General features: G+C 52.9%; 1 protein-coding gene across 1 annotated transcript in view; it reads left to right on the top strand.

Moving 5' to 3' along the window:
• Positions 1 to 12,976, top strand: part of Ttc7a (tetratricopeptide repeat domain 7A) — a 106,118-nt gene that overhangs the window by 21,019 nt on the left and 72,123 nt on the right. Inside the window, exons 4-5 of the mRNA XM_032908718.1 lie at positions 3,000 to 3,130; positions 4,637 to 4,752. Coding sequence (XP_032764609.1) covers positions 3,000 to 3,130; positions 4,637 to 4,752 — 247 coding nt within the window. The remainder of the gene's footprint in view (positions 1 to 2,999; positions 3,131 to 4,636; positions 4,753 to 12,976) is intronic.

Genomic DNA, 12,976 nt, shown 5'->3' with positions numbered 1-12,976 from the left:
AGAAATCCCCGGAGGCAGGGGAAGGCATTGCTGGTCCCGGAACCTTCCGGTCAGGAAACAGCAGTGAATACTGTCCCAGAACCACTGCGTTCAACAGTCTGCCCACATCTGAGGTGGGTCTTTCTACCTCAGTTTACCCAGTCCGGAATATCCATTTTACAGACGTGCTCAATGTGTTATCAACTTGCCCGTCTATTCTAAACTTCGAAGAAAGTCTCAGGGAAGAGGTAGTTTTAGCCTTGAGCCTAAGAACAATGGTTTTACAATTCTTGGAAAAACAGGGTGGCAAGCTTCGAATGGGAGCGGGGAGTGGGGAGTGGGGAGCAGGGAGCAGAGAATGGGGACCGCTGTAGCACAGGGAAGGTGGAGGCCCCAGGCCTGTGTCCTCAGTTGGCCCTTGCAGGAGCCAGACCACGGGAGGCTGGAGCCAGCAGCCTGAGCAGAAGTGTGCAGAGGGAGTCAACTCTAGCAGGTCTCTGGGACCTCAGGACTGCGGCCGTGGAGCAGATCCACTCTGTATCCCCCGGAATCAGCCACGTCACCTGCGGTGTCTTCTGGGCTGGTCTTCTTGAACAGCTCTGTTCTTGCATGGGGACAAGCAGCACACGCCTGGGAAAGAGGCTTGGGCAGCTGTGGAAGAGGTCATGGAGCCTGCTTCCTGCTTCCTCTCTTTCTTCCTCCTTCCTGGTCCTCCAGAGCAAGGAGCCTTCTGCTCTTCACAGTGAGTCACTTGGCAGGCACCATGTTGACACTCAGTGACCTGGGTAACTGGGGTTTGTGTTGAGCAATGGTCTTCCCTTTCGCCCTATCTCCCCTAGGCTGAGGTTCCCAGCCTGCCTTCGGACATGGTCCTACTCCAGCCTGACAAGCAATGCAAGGTCACTGAATCTGTCATGGTCGTATCTAGCCAAGAAAAACAATGCTAATTCCTTTCCTTGTGTTTGCAGAGCACTTTGTACTCTGTCAGCCATGACTGGGCTCCTTTCTCACCCAGACAGCCTGTGCTTCTCTGCTACCTACCCTGTGCCTGGTGGGGGGCTAGAGGGAGCCTAAAGCCTACTGGGGAGTCAGATGGAGAACGAGTATGAAACAGCAAGGCATGGGAAAGATAACCAGGGTGAGATTTGTTCTAGAAGGACCTCCTAGGAGAGGTGGCGTCCAGTTGGTCAGAAGGTGATTGGTAACCTTGTGGACTTGGCGGGGTGGCAAAGTCCAGGTGAGAACAGCTCAGGCAAGCTGGGATAGCATCTAGAGCAGACAGGAAGTGGGATGGATGAAGTAGGTGTGGTAAGAAAAGAGACTCGAGAGGTAATCTAGATAGGTCTCAGAGGTGTGATGTGAAACACCCTGAGTTTAAGCCTCCTCTGGAGCAGGGACTTGGAAGGTCCCCTGGAAGCAGTGTGCAGTTGGGATTAGAATGAAGTGAGGCTATGGTGTCCACTTACTGGAGATGCAGCCTGGAAAAGGGGTGGACAGTCAGCTGGTTGTTGAGGCTTAGAGGACTGTGTTCCTAACCACTGAAGAAGCGTTTGTTACGTACGAGGGCCACAAAGGCGAGAGACACATTGGTTCTGCTCAAGGGGAAACCCTTGTCCCAAGGCTGGCATTCTCTAGTTAGGTCTCTGTTAGCTGCAAGCAACAGACTGACTTGGACAAAAACAGGGGGCAGGAGAGAGGGGGAGGGGGAGGGAGGGAGGGAGGGAGGCAGGGGGAGAGAGGAGCAGGAAGGAAGATGAAGAAGGATTCAGCATGCTTGTGGGTGGGTGGGTGGGTGGAAGCTGGCTCGTGCGTGGACCTTTCAAATGGTAGCGCTTCAGGGAAAGCAGCATCCTGGAGTTCCAGCACTGTGCTTTGGACTGTCTTTTCAGGCCATGTCTGATCATCGTCCTGTGTGGACTTTCTCTCCCCCACCTCTGACATGGCCACCAATGCTTTTCCTTCTTTGTCCTTCACAGATTGCTTCATTAACTTTTGTTTGGCCCTGGGAGCTGTCTGCTTATGGTTTTAAATACATTTTAACTGTAATAAAGAAAATTACGTGATTTCCATTTTAATGTATACAGTTCAGTGGTGTCATTTATATTCACTCTGTATAGACATTAGTTTTGTTTGGCTGGTTTGATTTTTTTTTTTCTTGATATGAAATCTTAGTAAGTTGGCTTGGGTAGTCCTCAAACTCATGGTCCTCCTGCCTCAACCTCTTGAGTGCTAAGATTATAAGGATGTGCCCCTAAGTCTGACTAGACATTACGATGTTTTTAGATGTATTTATTATTTTGTGTGTGTGAATGGTTTGCCTGCATGCAAGTCTACGAACCACATGCATACCTGGTGCCCACTGAGGTAAGAAGAGGGCATTGGATCACCTAGGACGGGAGTTAAAAATGATTGGGAGACACCACATGGAGTTTGGAATAGAACCTTAGCCTCTGGAAGAGCAGCCAATGCTCTTAACTGCAGAGCCGACTCTCCGGCCCTAGATAAGCCTTAAGGCAGACTTCCCTCTAGCGTTTCCAGGTGCCTCTGGTACCCGCTTCACAGCGCCACTGAATTGAGCAGCAATGTGATTCCTATCGGCTCACACTGGGTCATGTTCCTACCCCAACCTGTGACCATGGCCTCATGCTGAGGCTGTGGAGGGGTGGCCAAAGTGGGGGCTAGAAAGAGAGGGGCCAGAGCAGCAGGTACACACTGCAAGTAGAGAGCTTGTCAACCAGAGAGGGACAGTCCACGGACGGACAGTCTTGTACTGCAAAGATGGGCAGAGGTCCACTGTGAAACTCACCGTGTGGGACCCAGGGCCTTTTCTTAGGTCATTGCTTGGTCCTGGCTCCTGCTAACACCACTGTTGCTTCAGCTTTTCCTTCCCCTCCACGGACCTAGGCCTGCTTCACACCATGTACTCCCTCAGATGCGCCCACCCAGTGCCTACCATGGGAAGGGGGTCTGGAGTACAGGCCTAAGCCGGACAGGTCTGAGGCTCTCTGTTTCTCCGGCAGGCCTCTCCCTGGAACGCCTGCCCAACTCCGTCGCCTCCCATATCCGCCTGACTGAGCGGGAGGAGGAAGTGGTTGCCTGTTTTGAGAGGGCCTCGTGGGTGGCTCAGGTGTTCCTGCAGGAGCTGGAGAAGGTGAGCTGGGAATAGGGGCACTGTACAAATAACTGCCTCTTGTGAGCACATTCTTTGTCCTGGAGATTAGAAGAAGGCACCTCCTCTTCCGACACTCCACTTCTTTGGTTAGAAAACTCATTATGGTGCACTGATTCTGTTAGGGCCTCTTTACCACAAGAGGAGGCTTTTAATTAATTAATAAATGGGTCCGTGCCACCTGAGAGGGAGCAGGAACCCCATGGTGAGCTGAACTTGCAGATGTCACACCCCTGTTCATACTCCTTTATCACTCCTGACAGCAGCCCTGGACAAAGGGGTCACAAAGCCCTGTGTAGTCAATGAGGCTTAGAGAGATCAAACTACCGGCCTCTTAAAGGACAGCGTAGGGTCAGGCTGGCTCTCACCACTCAGTATCCTTCCCTGCTTTCCGGCACCTCAGGAGAGCTTTGCTGCATGCACTCCCATGGGCTATGGTCCATTCTCCAAGGCTTTCAGAGGTGGACACAGAGAGTGAGTTCTCAGCCCACAGTTCCCACCGTCCCATGGTGGACCTGTCCTAACTGTGTGTGGGGTGGCATCAGCTCATTGAGCCTTGTGGGGGAATCTCAGCTCCTCTCTGTATTGAGGCCCCAAGGCCCCAAGGCTGTCACTACGTCTGTCACTTAACCCTCTCACTGCTGGATAAAAAATAGGTGCTGTTTTTCAGATGAAGAAGGATGAGCTCAGAGAGAGTTACCCCACCCCCACCCCATGCCACGCCCACCCCACGTCACGCCCACCGAGTTCAGTGGTTAGCGCTGGCAGGAGCTCCAGGCATAGTCTCTCATCCTTGTGGTGAGCAAGCAGAACTTCTGCTGTGTGAGCTTCTGGCCGACGTGAGCTGGAAGGTTTTTTAGCAGTATGAGATAGAATTGGCACCTGAAAAGGTGGATGAGAGCTGAGAGCCGTGGGAGTCGGGGAGATACCTGAACTAGTGCTGTTTAAATGGCAGAGTCAGTGACCAACTGTTCTCATAGTGGGCCCTTCTCCAGTAGTCCGCCTTGGGCCAGTCGTGTCCTTAGCTTAGGGACTTCGGCCTCGGTGTTACTGACATTTGAGTCTGGGAGTCTTTGCTGTAAGGAGCACCCTCGTATTGTGTGATGTTGGCAGCACTGCTGTTCTGTACCTCTGACGTCAGAAGCTCACGTCCCGAACTGGAACAACCAGATGTTCTCTGAGGGCCACGTTACCCCTTTTGGAGTGCCGCCACCCTGGAGCCTCTCCGCTTGGTTGGATGTCAGGAGGAGGAGAGACTGTAGTCAGGACTCAGGGCCCTTTTTCTGGCAGAGGCTGCTTAGAGTTGACCCTCACAAAGGTCATTTGGGTCATCGACAGACAGCTATGTCAGGAGCTCTGTGCCTGTATCTCTTTCATAGACGTCTCCAGCAGGCCACATGTCTGCCATTCAGGTGTCAAGGGCATCTGATGTCCAGGCAGGATTCTGAACTTGTAGGTGACCACTGTCCCTTACTCTTCCCTTCTCAGACCTCAAACAACAGCACATCAAGACACCTGAAAGGCAGCCTGTCGGTTGACTATGAACTGTCCTACTTCTTGGAAGCTGCCCTCCAGAGCGCGTACGTGAAGAACCTGAAGAAGGGGTAGGTGATTGCTGGCCCAGCAAGACCCAGTGTGCATGTGCTCTCCTGAGGATTGCACGTGGCTGGCTGGCTTCAGGCCCTTGCCAGACGGGGTGTTCAGAGGACCAGTTTTTGGGAGACCCTTAAAGCCCCTGAATTGTTTTTGGTGTGATACGATCTGTAAATGTCTCTTCATTCTTCTCATTTCACCCGTGCTGGAGTAGATCATCCCTGTGTGTGGCATCTGTTTAGTTAGAAAAACCAAACACTGCATTTTCTCTACCCCTGCTCTCGAGGCAGACCACACCTATGCTGATGCCTTACAGTTTAGTTCAGTCTTGACGTTAACCAATAGACCAGAGCCGTAGACGGTTCATCAGTCACTCTAGACGCCGCTCCAAAGAGCTGCTGCCAGGTCACCCGCCTGGCTGCAAGCTCCAGCTTCCGCAACCCACTCTCAGGCTCAGTGATTTGCTAGAGCTTTCCGGAGCCTGAGACATTCATTACCAGCTTCCACAGAATGATCCAGGAGAGGGGATACACTAACGGGGCCTGGAGGCTCCATGCCATCCCAACGAGCCACCCTCCACGGGTCCTGTAGCCCCAAAACTCCCAGACCCGGTGCTGCTGGATGTTGTAAGTTGTGTCACCAGCTCCTAGGTGCTCACTCATGGTCGATACCCACAATGCTGAGAGGCTGAGAGGCAGGCATGGCCCTCCCTGCTATTTCACAATCGAGGAAAACAGGTTTGGAGAGCTTGGGGATTTGCCCGTGGCCACAGAATGTGGATTGGCTCCCAAGGGTGGTGGCCGTGCTTTCTCTCCTGGGGCCCTACCAGGCGTGAGAAACGTGAGGAGGTAAGCCGCTTCCACCTGGGACCCCTTTATCTTGCTCAGGAATTCCTGCAGTACCCCCTCTCAGCACCCCCAACATGGAGTGGGAGGGGAGAGAGGCAGACACAGGTCTCCCCGAGGCCCAGGCAACCTGCTTGCCTACAAACATCTCAGCTGCTTCTACCTCAGGGCGTGGCCTCACCGAGCCACGCTCCAAATGTGAGAAAGGACTTCACTTCCCTTTATTCCAGGTGATGAGGTCAGAGTTCAGAGCATCCCACATCCCGAAAGTGCTGTAGCTGTGGCTGTTCAGGGATGTTTGGTTCCACAGGGTTGCTCTTGGATAGAAACACTGACCCCTGCTGTGCCCAGGGCACTTGCAGCACCCACATATCCAAATCAAGTAAGGCCTAGAGAACTTTACAGCTCTCTGCCTTGTCCTAAAGGTCTACCACCTGCTCTGTGGGGCCTCCTGTCTCACGAGTCTGTCTTACTTTCTACTCATTGTTTCCTAAGCTTTATTTGACCAGAGATCATCTTTCCCTGATTCCTCAGTCTGTACCTAGGTCCCAGCTAAAGCCTTCTTTCAGCTGCAGGCCACAGGCCAATGTGTGTGTCCACCCAGGTCACTGTCCACCCAGGCCACTGTCCACACAGGTCACTGTCCACACAGGCCACTGTCCATCCAGGCCACTGTCCACATAGGCCACTGTCCACACAGGCCTCTGTCCACTTAGGCCACTGTCCACACAGACCACTGTCCATACAGGTCACTGTCCACACAGGTCACTGTATTGTGTCCACTCAGCCTTACAGTGACTTCAGGAGTGATGGACTCATCCACATTCCCTTCCCCACCAACAGAGGGCAACTTCGTAAGAAAGAAAGGCAGACAGGACCGTGAGAGGCTCACAGCTACAAGCAGTATGTACTTCTGAGTAGGATTTTGTTGGTTTTTTCAGAAGGGGAAAAAAATAAATTGTTATGTGTATGCATTGGAAAACACAGACTAGAGACCCCAAAACACCCCCGGTGATTTTCCGGGGCAGGGACCACAGGTTTTCCACAGGTTGAAGGTTAAGTTGGTCAGCAGTGATCACTGGCTTTGACCAGTCTTGCCTATGTAACACTCTCCATGAAAACCAGCACCCTTGGAAGCCAGTGTACACTCTGCTGCCAGAGCTTGCATGGCCAGGCGTGTCCCTTCTCCAAATCTGTTTCTCTGCTTGTGAAATAGCAGGACCATGTCTGCCTTGCAGCATTGTGGGTATTAAACCATAAACGAGCACCTCCCAGAATGCTTGTGCCACAACTTCTGGGAACATCAAAACCAGGAACACTGACAGCCACTTTTAGTTTCTTTATTAATGCACTTCATGGCGGGATAGGCTGCTAACCTGTATATAAGCTCAACACCTTTAATTTTCTTATTTTGGTCTCCTAAGTGCAAGGCCAGGGGTGTTAGGGTCCCCATTTGACCCAGACATGTGGATTTGAAGGCCCAGAAAGCCTTGGCAGCTCCCTGTTCAGGGCCGGGCTATCCACAGCCCTGGGCTCCCCAGACCACCTGTAGCTGTGGAGGGGCCCCAGAGCACAGAGGCACTGAGGAGCCCGGCTGCCCACAGCCACCTGCACATCTGTTGTTGGTTGTTTTGGTCCTTCAGTTGCTGGTCGTCAGTTTCAGAGACCCTGATGTAGTAATCTGGTTCCTCTTTTTACTGCCTAGAGGCTGTGGCTTGGGTCTGTCATTGTCCCCGTCCTCCCACGCCCACCCCACCTCTGGGAACTCCCTGCCTTGGAGCCTTGAGGGAAGGTCAGCGCTCATTGTTAAAGCTTATGAGCCTCCACAGCAGATTGGCTACACCCTGTTTCTATAAATAAAGCTGTCATTAGAACAGCCATACTCTTCTTTCATTCACTCACTCACTCACTCACTCACTCACTCACTCACGCACTCACTCACTCACTCACTCACTCACTCACTCACTCACTCACTCACCTTTCTGCAGATCTGAATGATTGGAGACCTTAAAGCAAGCCAGCATTTACCCTTTTTTGTTTGTTTGTTTGTTTGAGGTGGTGGAGGGGTTCAAGACAGAGCCTCACTCTGTAGCTCAGGCTGTCCTGGAACTCCCTATGACCAGGCTGGCCTCAAACTCAAAGAGATCCTCCTGCCTCTTCCTGAGTGCTGGGATTAAGGGGGTGCCACTATACCCAGCTCTATTACCGTCTGTACCTTATGTAGGGTTCAGGAGTCAGCAGGACACAAATGAGAGTGAGGATGTCTTATATACAGATCACCGTGCAATAAAATCTGTAGGGCATACAGTTCTAACGCATACTGTCTATCCTCTCATTTAGTGAATCGTCTTTATAGCAATTGGTGTCACTTAACTACACACAGATCAGCGGGCATTTGGGAAGTGCTTTGCTTGCATATTTTAGTCTTCCAACTATTCTCTGAGGTAGACCTTACTTAGCCTGTCTCTCATACGGGAAACAGAGGCATGGAAAACAGAAGTAGCTTGTCCTGGCTGGAGCCAGGATCACAACTGCGGCTCTGTCTGATTGGTCCTCGGAGCCGCCATTCCATTTTGAGCTCTCTATGCAGCTGAGGATGGTCTTGAACTCCCAATCTTTCCATCTGCACATTCCGAGTGCTGGCATTACAGGGGTGTGCCGCTACAGCTCTGGCACTCTTACTGTAAGGCTCACTGCTCATAGCCCACGTCCTGTTCCTACAGCCCCACCCAGCCCTCCAAGTGCCTGGGCTTAGTGGCAGCTTCCCAGAATCTGTTAACGCTTGGCTGACTGTGGTCAGGCTCCTGACGTGGAAAGTCAGTCACGAGGGGACTAGAGTCGAAGGCAGCTCTGTGACCCCAGTGAGTTCCTTTGCTCTCTGGCTCTGCTCTTTGTCTTCCGTTTGTCTTCCAGGGGCTGTGAGAGGCCATTGAGAGAGAATGAATGGATCTTATCTTTCTGGGAGGTGCTGCTGTTCCCCCCCACCCACCCACACACACCACGATGCCCTCTCCTCTCTCCCTTTTCCTCACCTCCATTCCACAGGTATAGAAGTTAAAGCATCAAGGACAGACAGGAAGGAAGGAGAGAGAGCAGTTGGTTGTCAGGTTCTGTTGAGTGCCACACTGGACCATGTGCTTTGTAGATCCGACTCTGGAGGTCATGTGACCCTGCTTCACTCCCGAGGGACAGGAGCTTGAAGCAGTAGAGTCGTTGGTTCAACCCCACCCACCAAGACTCCGGTACAGGTCTGAGTGTCAGCCCCAGCCCTCTGTGAGGTTCGGGGTGTGCAAAGGCATCCCGACCTCTGAGGAGTGTTGAAAGGACTGTGCCCTGGGTTGGTATTCAGCGCCTGTGAATGGACCCTCAGTGCTCTAACTTGGTTCTTTTCATCCTCCGTCCTCCCTACTGTACCCCGGCTCCCTGTTTACTCCCATCTGCATTCTGCATACTCAAGCAAGATAGATGTGTGTGAGGGTGTGTATCCAGGGTACCCCCAGCAGGCAGAGGTGTTAACTTGTCCACACTCCCTCTGAAGGGGCAAGTCAGTTCCGGTGCGTTTTCGCTCCATGTAACAGGGCTGGGTCCCCTCCATCCCTTTTGCCTTGAAGCACACAGTTCATTCCCAGAAGCCAAGAGACTGGCTCCACCCTAGCCAAGGCTCATAAAGAGGGATGGAAATTAATCATCATTTCTTGTCAAGTAAACAGCCCCGGCGTGAGTAGAAGTCCCCAAGACACATGGCAGTTACTCAGCCTCCGTTGTTTCCTATGGCCCCATGCCGACCAGCCATGGCCTCTGAATTTACAGACTTCTTCGAAGCAGAAGCCATGGTGCTGTGGGCGCACCTGGGTTACAAATCATTTCTTGGAACCCTTTCTCATAGTAGTAGCTGTGGACTCTGCACACAGGCAGAGGGTGTCGCCCTCTGTGTACTCTGTGAAGGAGGAACAGATATGCTCTTCATTTACTAAGAAAAGAGGGGAAAGGAATCTGTCTGAAGTCACGCGCCATTGGGAGGTGGAGCCTTGGAAGCTGGCCTGTACCTGAGTCCATTCAAGCCCCCACCTAAAGTTTTGATCGTTATGCAATCCCAGCCCAGCACACCCTGCCCACAGGAGGTCAGCATCAGTGATCCGAGTGTCACATATTATTGTCCTTTGGCCAAAGTTGTATGCTCCTTGGGGAATCACAGACTCTAATATTGTTCTTTTTTTTTTTCTTTTCTTTTCTTTTCTTTTTTTCGGAGCTGGGGATCGAACCCAGGGCCTTGCGCTTGCTAGGCAAGCGCTCTAGCGCTGAGCTAAATCCCCAACCCCTCTAATATTGTTCTTAAACAAATGTGTTAGTCTCCTTAGCCCCACATTTCTTTTAAAGCTGTTTTTGTTTTGGGCACTGTCTCAGCCATGGTAAGTTTTATCAATATCTCTGGCCTTTACATGCCAGAAGCACCCCACCAAGAACGGCAGCCAGACTCACATCCACAGGCATTGGTGAAGCTGAGGTGGGAAGCAGGCAGCCTCCAGTTGAGAGCCGTTGTCTTAGCCTGAGGTGGAGACGTTCTAGGGTAGAGGGGTAGCTGCATTGGTTATGGCCCTGCACGACTGAGTTCTGGGGGTCTTTGGGAAAGGAAAGCCTTTTCATTGTGCACGAGGCTTCCCACCAGTGGCCAGAGACCGCCCAGCAGCTCATTCTCTAAGAGCCCCAGCACCCTCTGTGCACTCCTGCTCTGTGATTGGACCTGTGAACAGGTTCAGGCGGGGCCAAAGAGGCAGGGAATGGGCTGCTGCCTGGGGTGCGGTGGACTACAGATGTGACTGGAGGGTGTGGGGTTGGAGCCCAGGGGTGGTGCTGCTCTGGGTCCAAGGGTTTCTTTAGGAGTCTTGGCCCGGTCCTGGGGTTGGAGCCTCTGCTGAGAATGGGGTGGAGACAAACCTCACAGAGCACTCGCCTACCCCCCCCCACCTTTGCTGTCCCCTGCTCAGTCGGGTCTTGTCCACTGTGCACAGGAGGCGGCATTCGCTCGATCCTCAGCTTCCCTCACACTCTGATCTTCTGAAGCCTACGCCCCTTTCGTGCCGGCCAAGTCTGGTGCCCAGTTACTCATACGTCTGAGCAACTCTCACTTTTTCCAAGGGCCTTGCCCTGTTGACTTAGCAGCTGATTCCCTCCAGATGATTCTATCTTTTGTGTTCTGGTAATAGTGTTGCTAACTAACTAACGGAGCCCAATTAGAACGCCCGAGCATCAAAAGCATCCTGTGAACAGGATTGGGGCCAGAAAGCCTGGGGCCGTCACTTCCCGTCTGCGCCACTAGAGGGCAGGTCTGGATTCCACTTGGAGTCCCGCCCCAGGCAGTTCTTTGGTTCCTGAGCCTCCGGGAGGGGGCGCATTACTGACCTAGAGTCCTGCCTGCGGAGAAGCCTCAGGAAGGAGCCTGGGCCAGCAATGAGCAGCTCCCGAGGTGTGGCAGCAGGGGACTGGGAGGGGACAAGGCAACACCACGTGAGCTGAGAAAGCTGGCAGTCCTATCTCTAACCACTACAGGACCGAGGGCCCTCAGGCACCTGCCAAAAACAGGAACCAGAGCAACTCTGCTGCGACACCCATCGCGGGCAAGGGAACGTTTCTCTCTGGGTTCTTGTTCCCCTTCCTTCTGCCTAGAGCTGGCAGAACCCATTTTCTGCTCAGGTTGGAGTGAGTTTGAGCCAGGTGATCTGTGTGCTTTGTAACGCGCTGCTTTCATTCCTAAGACAAGTTCTTTACCAAATGAGAGAACGGAGGGCTTTCCAAGGGAGTCACCTCACTGCCACCCTGGCTAGGGGCTCTGTTAGTTCGGTAATCAATAGATCAATCAATCAGTCAATCAATCAACCCCCTGTCCCCAAGTTGCCCTGACTTGTCTGTCAGGAGCTCACTCCAGTGTGAAGTGTGACTTTAGATGATTGGCAGTCATGTCTTGTTTTCAGTGCATGTGTCTGCAGGCCTGGGGGAGGGGACAGGGTTGCTCTCCCTGGGTTCAGAGACCTGGAAGACTCACCAGCAAAGCTTGTGCTGTCTCTCAGCTTTCTGTGTCTGCTCTGGGGGGACAGGAAGACCTCCCTCAGGGAGCCTGTATTTGTTTGTGCCCACTTCCTGACCCTTCCCCGACCTGCTGGAAAAGGAAGTCCGATGTTTGCGTGAACTCTGTGTCTGACGACCTCTGTCTTCCATGCTCAGCTTGACTCAAGGTGGAAGTTTGTGGGTTCTGAGGCAGACGATTTGGGTCTGTGTTGAAAACGAGCAGCGGGATAACCGTTGAACTTCCCCTGACCTTGTCCTCCGGTAGCTGGGACCTGCCACGTTGCCACACTATCCTGGGTACTTGACCCGAAGTCTCTTGTGGACTGTGCCAGCCCTCAAATGGGAACTTCTGATGAGGGTTGTTTGTACAACCTCTCAGTGATCAGTTCTTACTAATATATCATTTTATTTCCAATCATGGTCTCATCGTTAAGCACCTACTGTGTGCAAAGTGCTTTTGCTTCCGATGAGTTCCCAGGAAATGAGGCAAGCAGCAGGAAGCAGATGCCTTCTACACAGCCTTGGGTGGGTGCGAGTCACTCATTCAGCCTCTCCCTTTGCTCCACAATGACTGCAGTTACCCACAGTGCAGCTGGCCGGGTACGTGCAGAAAGAAAGCACTTGGTCATGGCATGGTGAACCGAGCGTGAGCGCACAGTGAGGAGACAGGTGTGTCAGCCTCTTGGCCTTGAGCAGGCGACACCCAGAAAGACAGGCATCTTCCAGGCTTCAGTTCTCTGTGAGAAGGGGTTGGGTGGGGGTATTTTATTTAGTACATTTGCTGGTGTTGGGGGGCTTTGCAGGTCGGCCTACATGCTGGGCAAGTGCTCTACCACTGAGCCGCAGCCTGTCCCTCGACAGTAACTTCTTTTTTATGATAAATAAGAGACAGGTTCTCTGTAGCCCTGGTTGTCCTGGAGTTTGCTGTGTAGGCCAGGCTGAGCGCAGGGATCTGCTTGGCTCTGCCTCCCGAGTACTGGGATTAGAGGCATGAGCCCCTGCCACCAGCTCACAATCGTAATTTCTTAAGGGCATTGAGCACATCGTGAGTCCTGCTTACGCTGGGCTCATGGAGCCTTGTGAGAAGTTCTGTAGACTGAAAACTGTCAAGGGCTCTGGAAAACTCTGCACTGCTGGCTGCCAGGAATGGGGGGGGATGCACTGCTGGCTGGGGGGTAGGGGGTCAGGAGTCAGGGGGTGGGGGAGCTGCACTGCTTGGGGTGGGGGAGCTGCACTGCTGGCTGGGAGGGTAGAGATTGGGGGGGAGATGCATTGCTGGCTGGGGGTGGGGTGGGAGCTGAACTGCTGGCTGGGGTGGGGGGTGGGG

The sequence above is a fragment of the Rattus rattus genome, chromosome 7, assembly GCF_011064425.1.
Source record: "Rattus rattus isolate New Zealand chromosome 7, Rrattus_CSIRO_v1, whole genome shotgun sequence".
Classification (NCBI taxonomy): domain Eukaryota; kingdom Metazoa; phylum Chordata; class Mammalia; order Rodentia; family Muridae; genus Rattus; species Rattus rattus.
The sequence above is the reverse complement of the archived record's forward strand: the minus strand, read 5'-3'. Positions and strand labels throughout refer to the sequence as shown.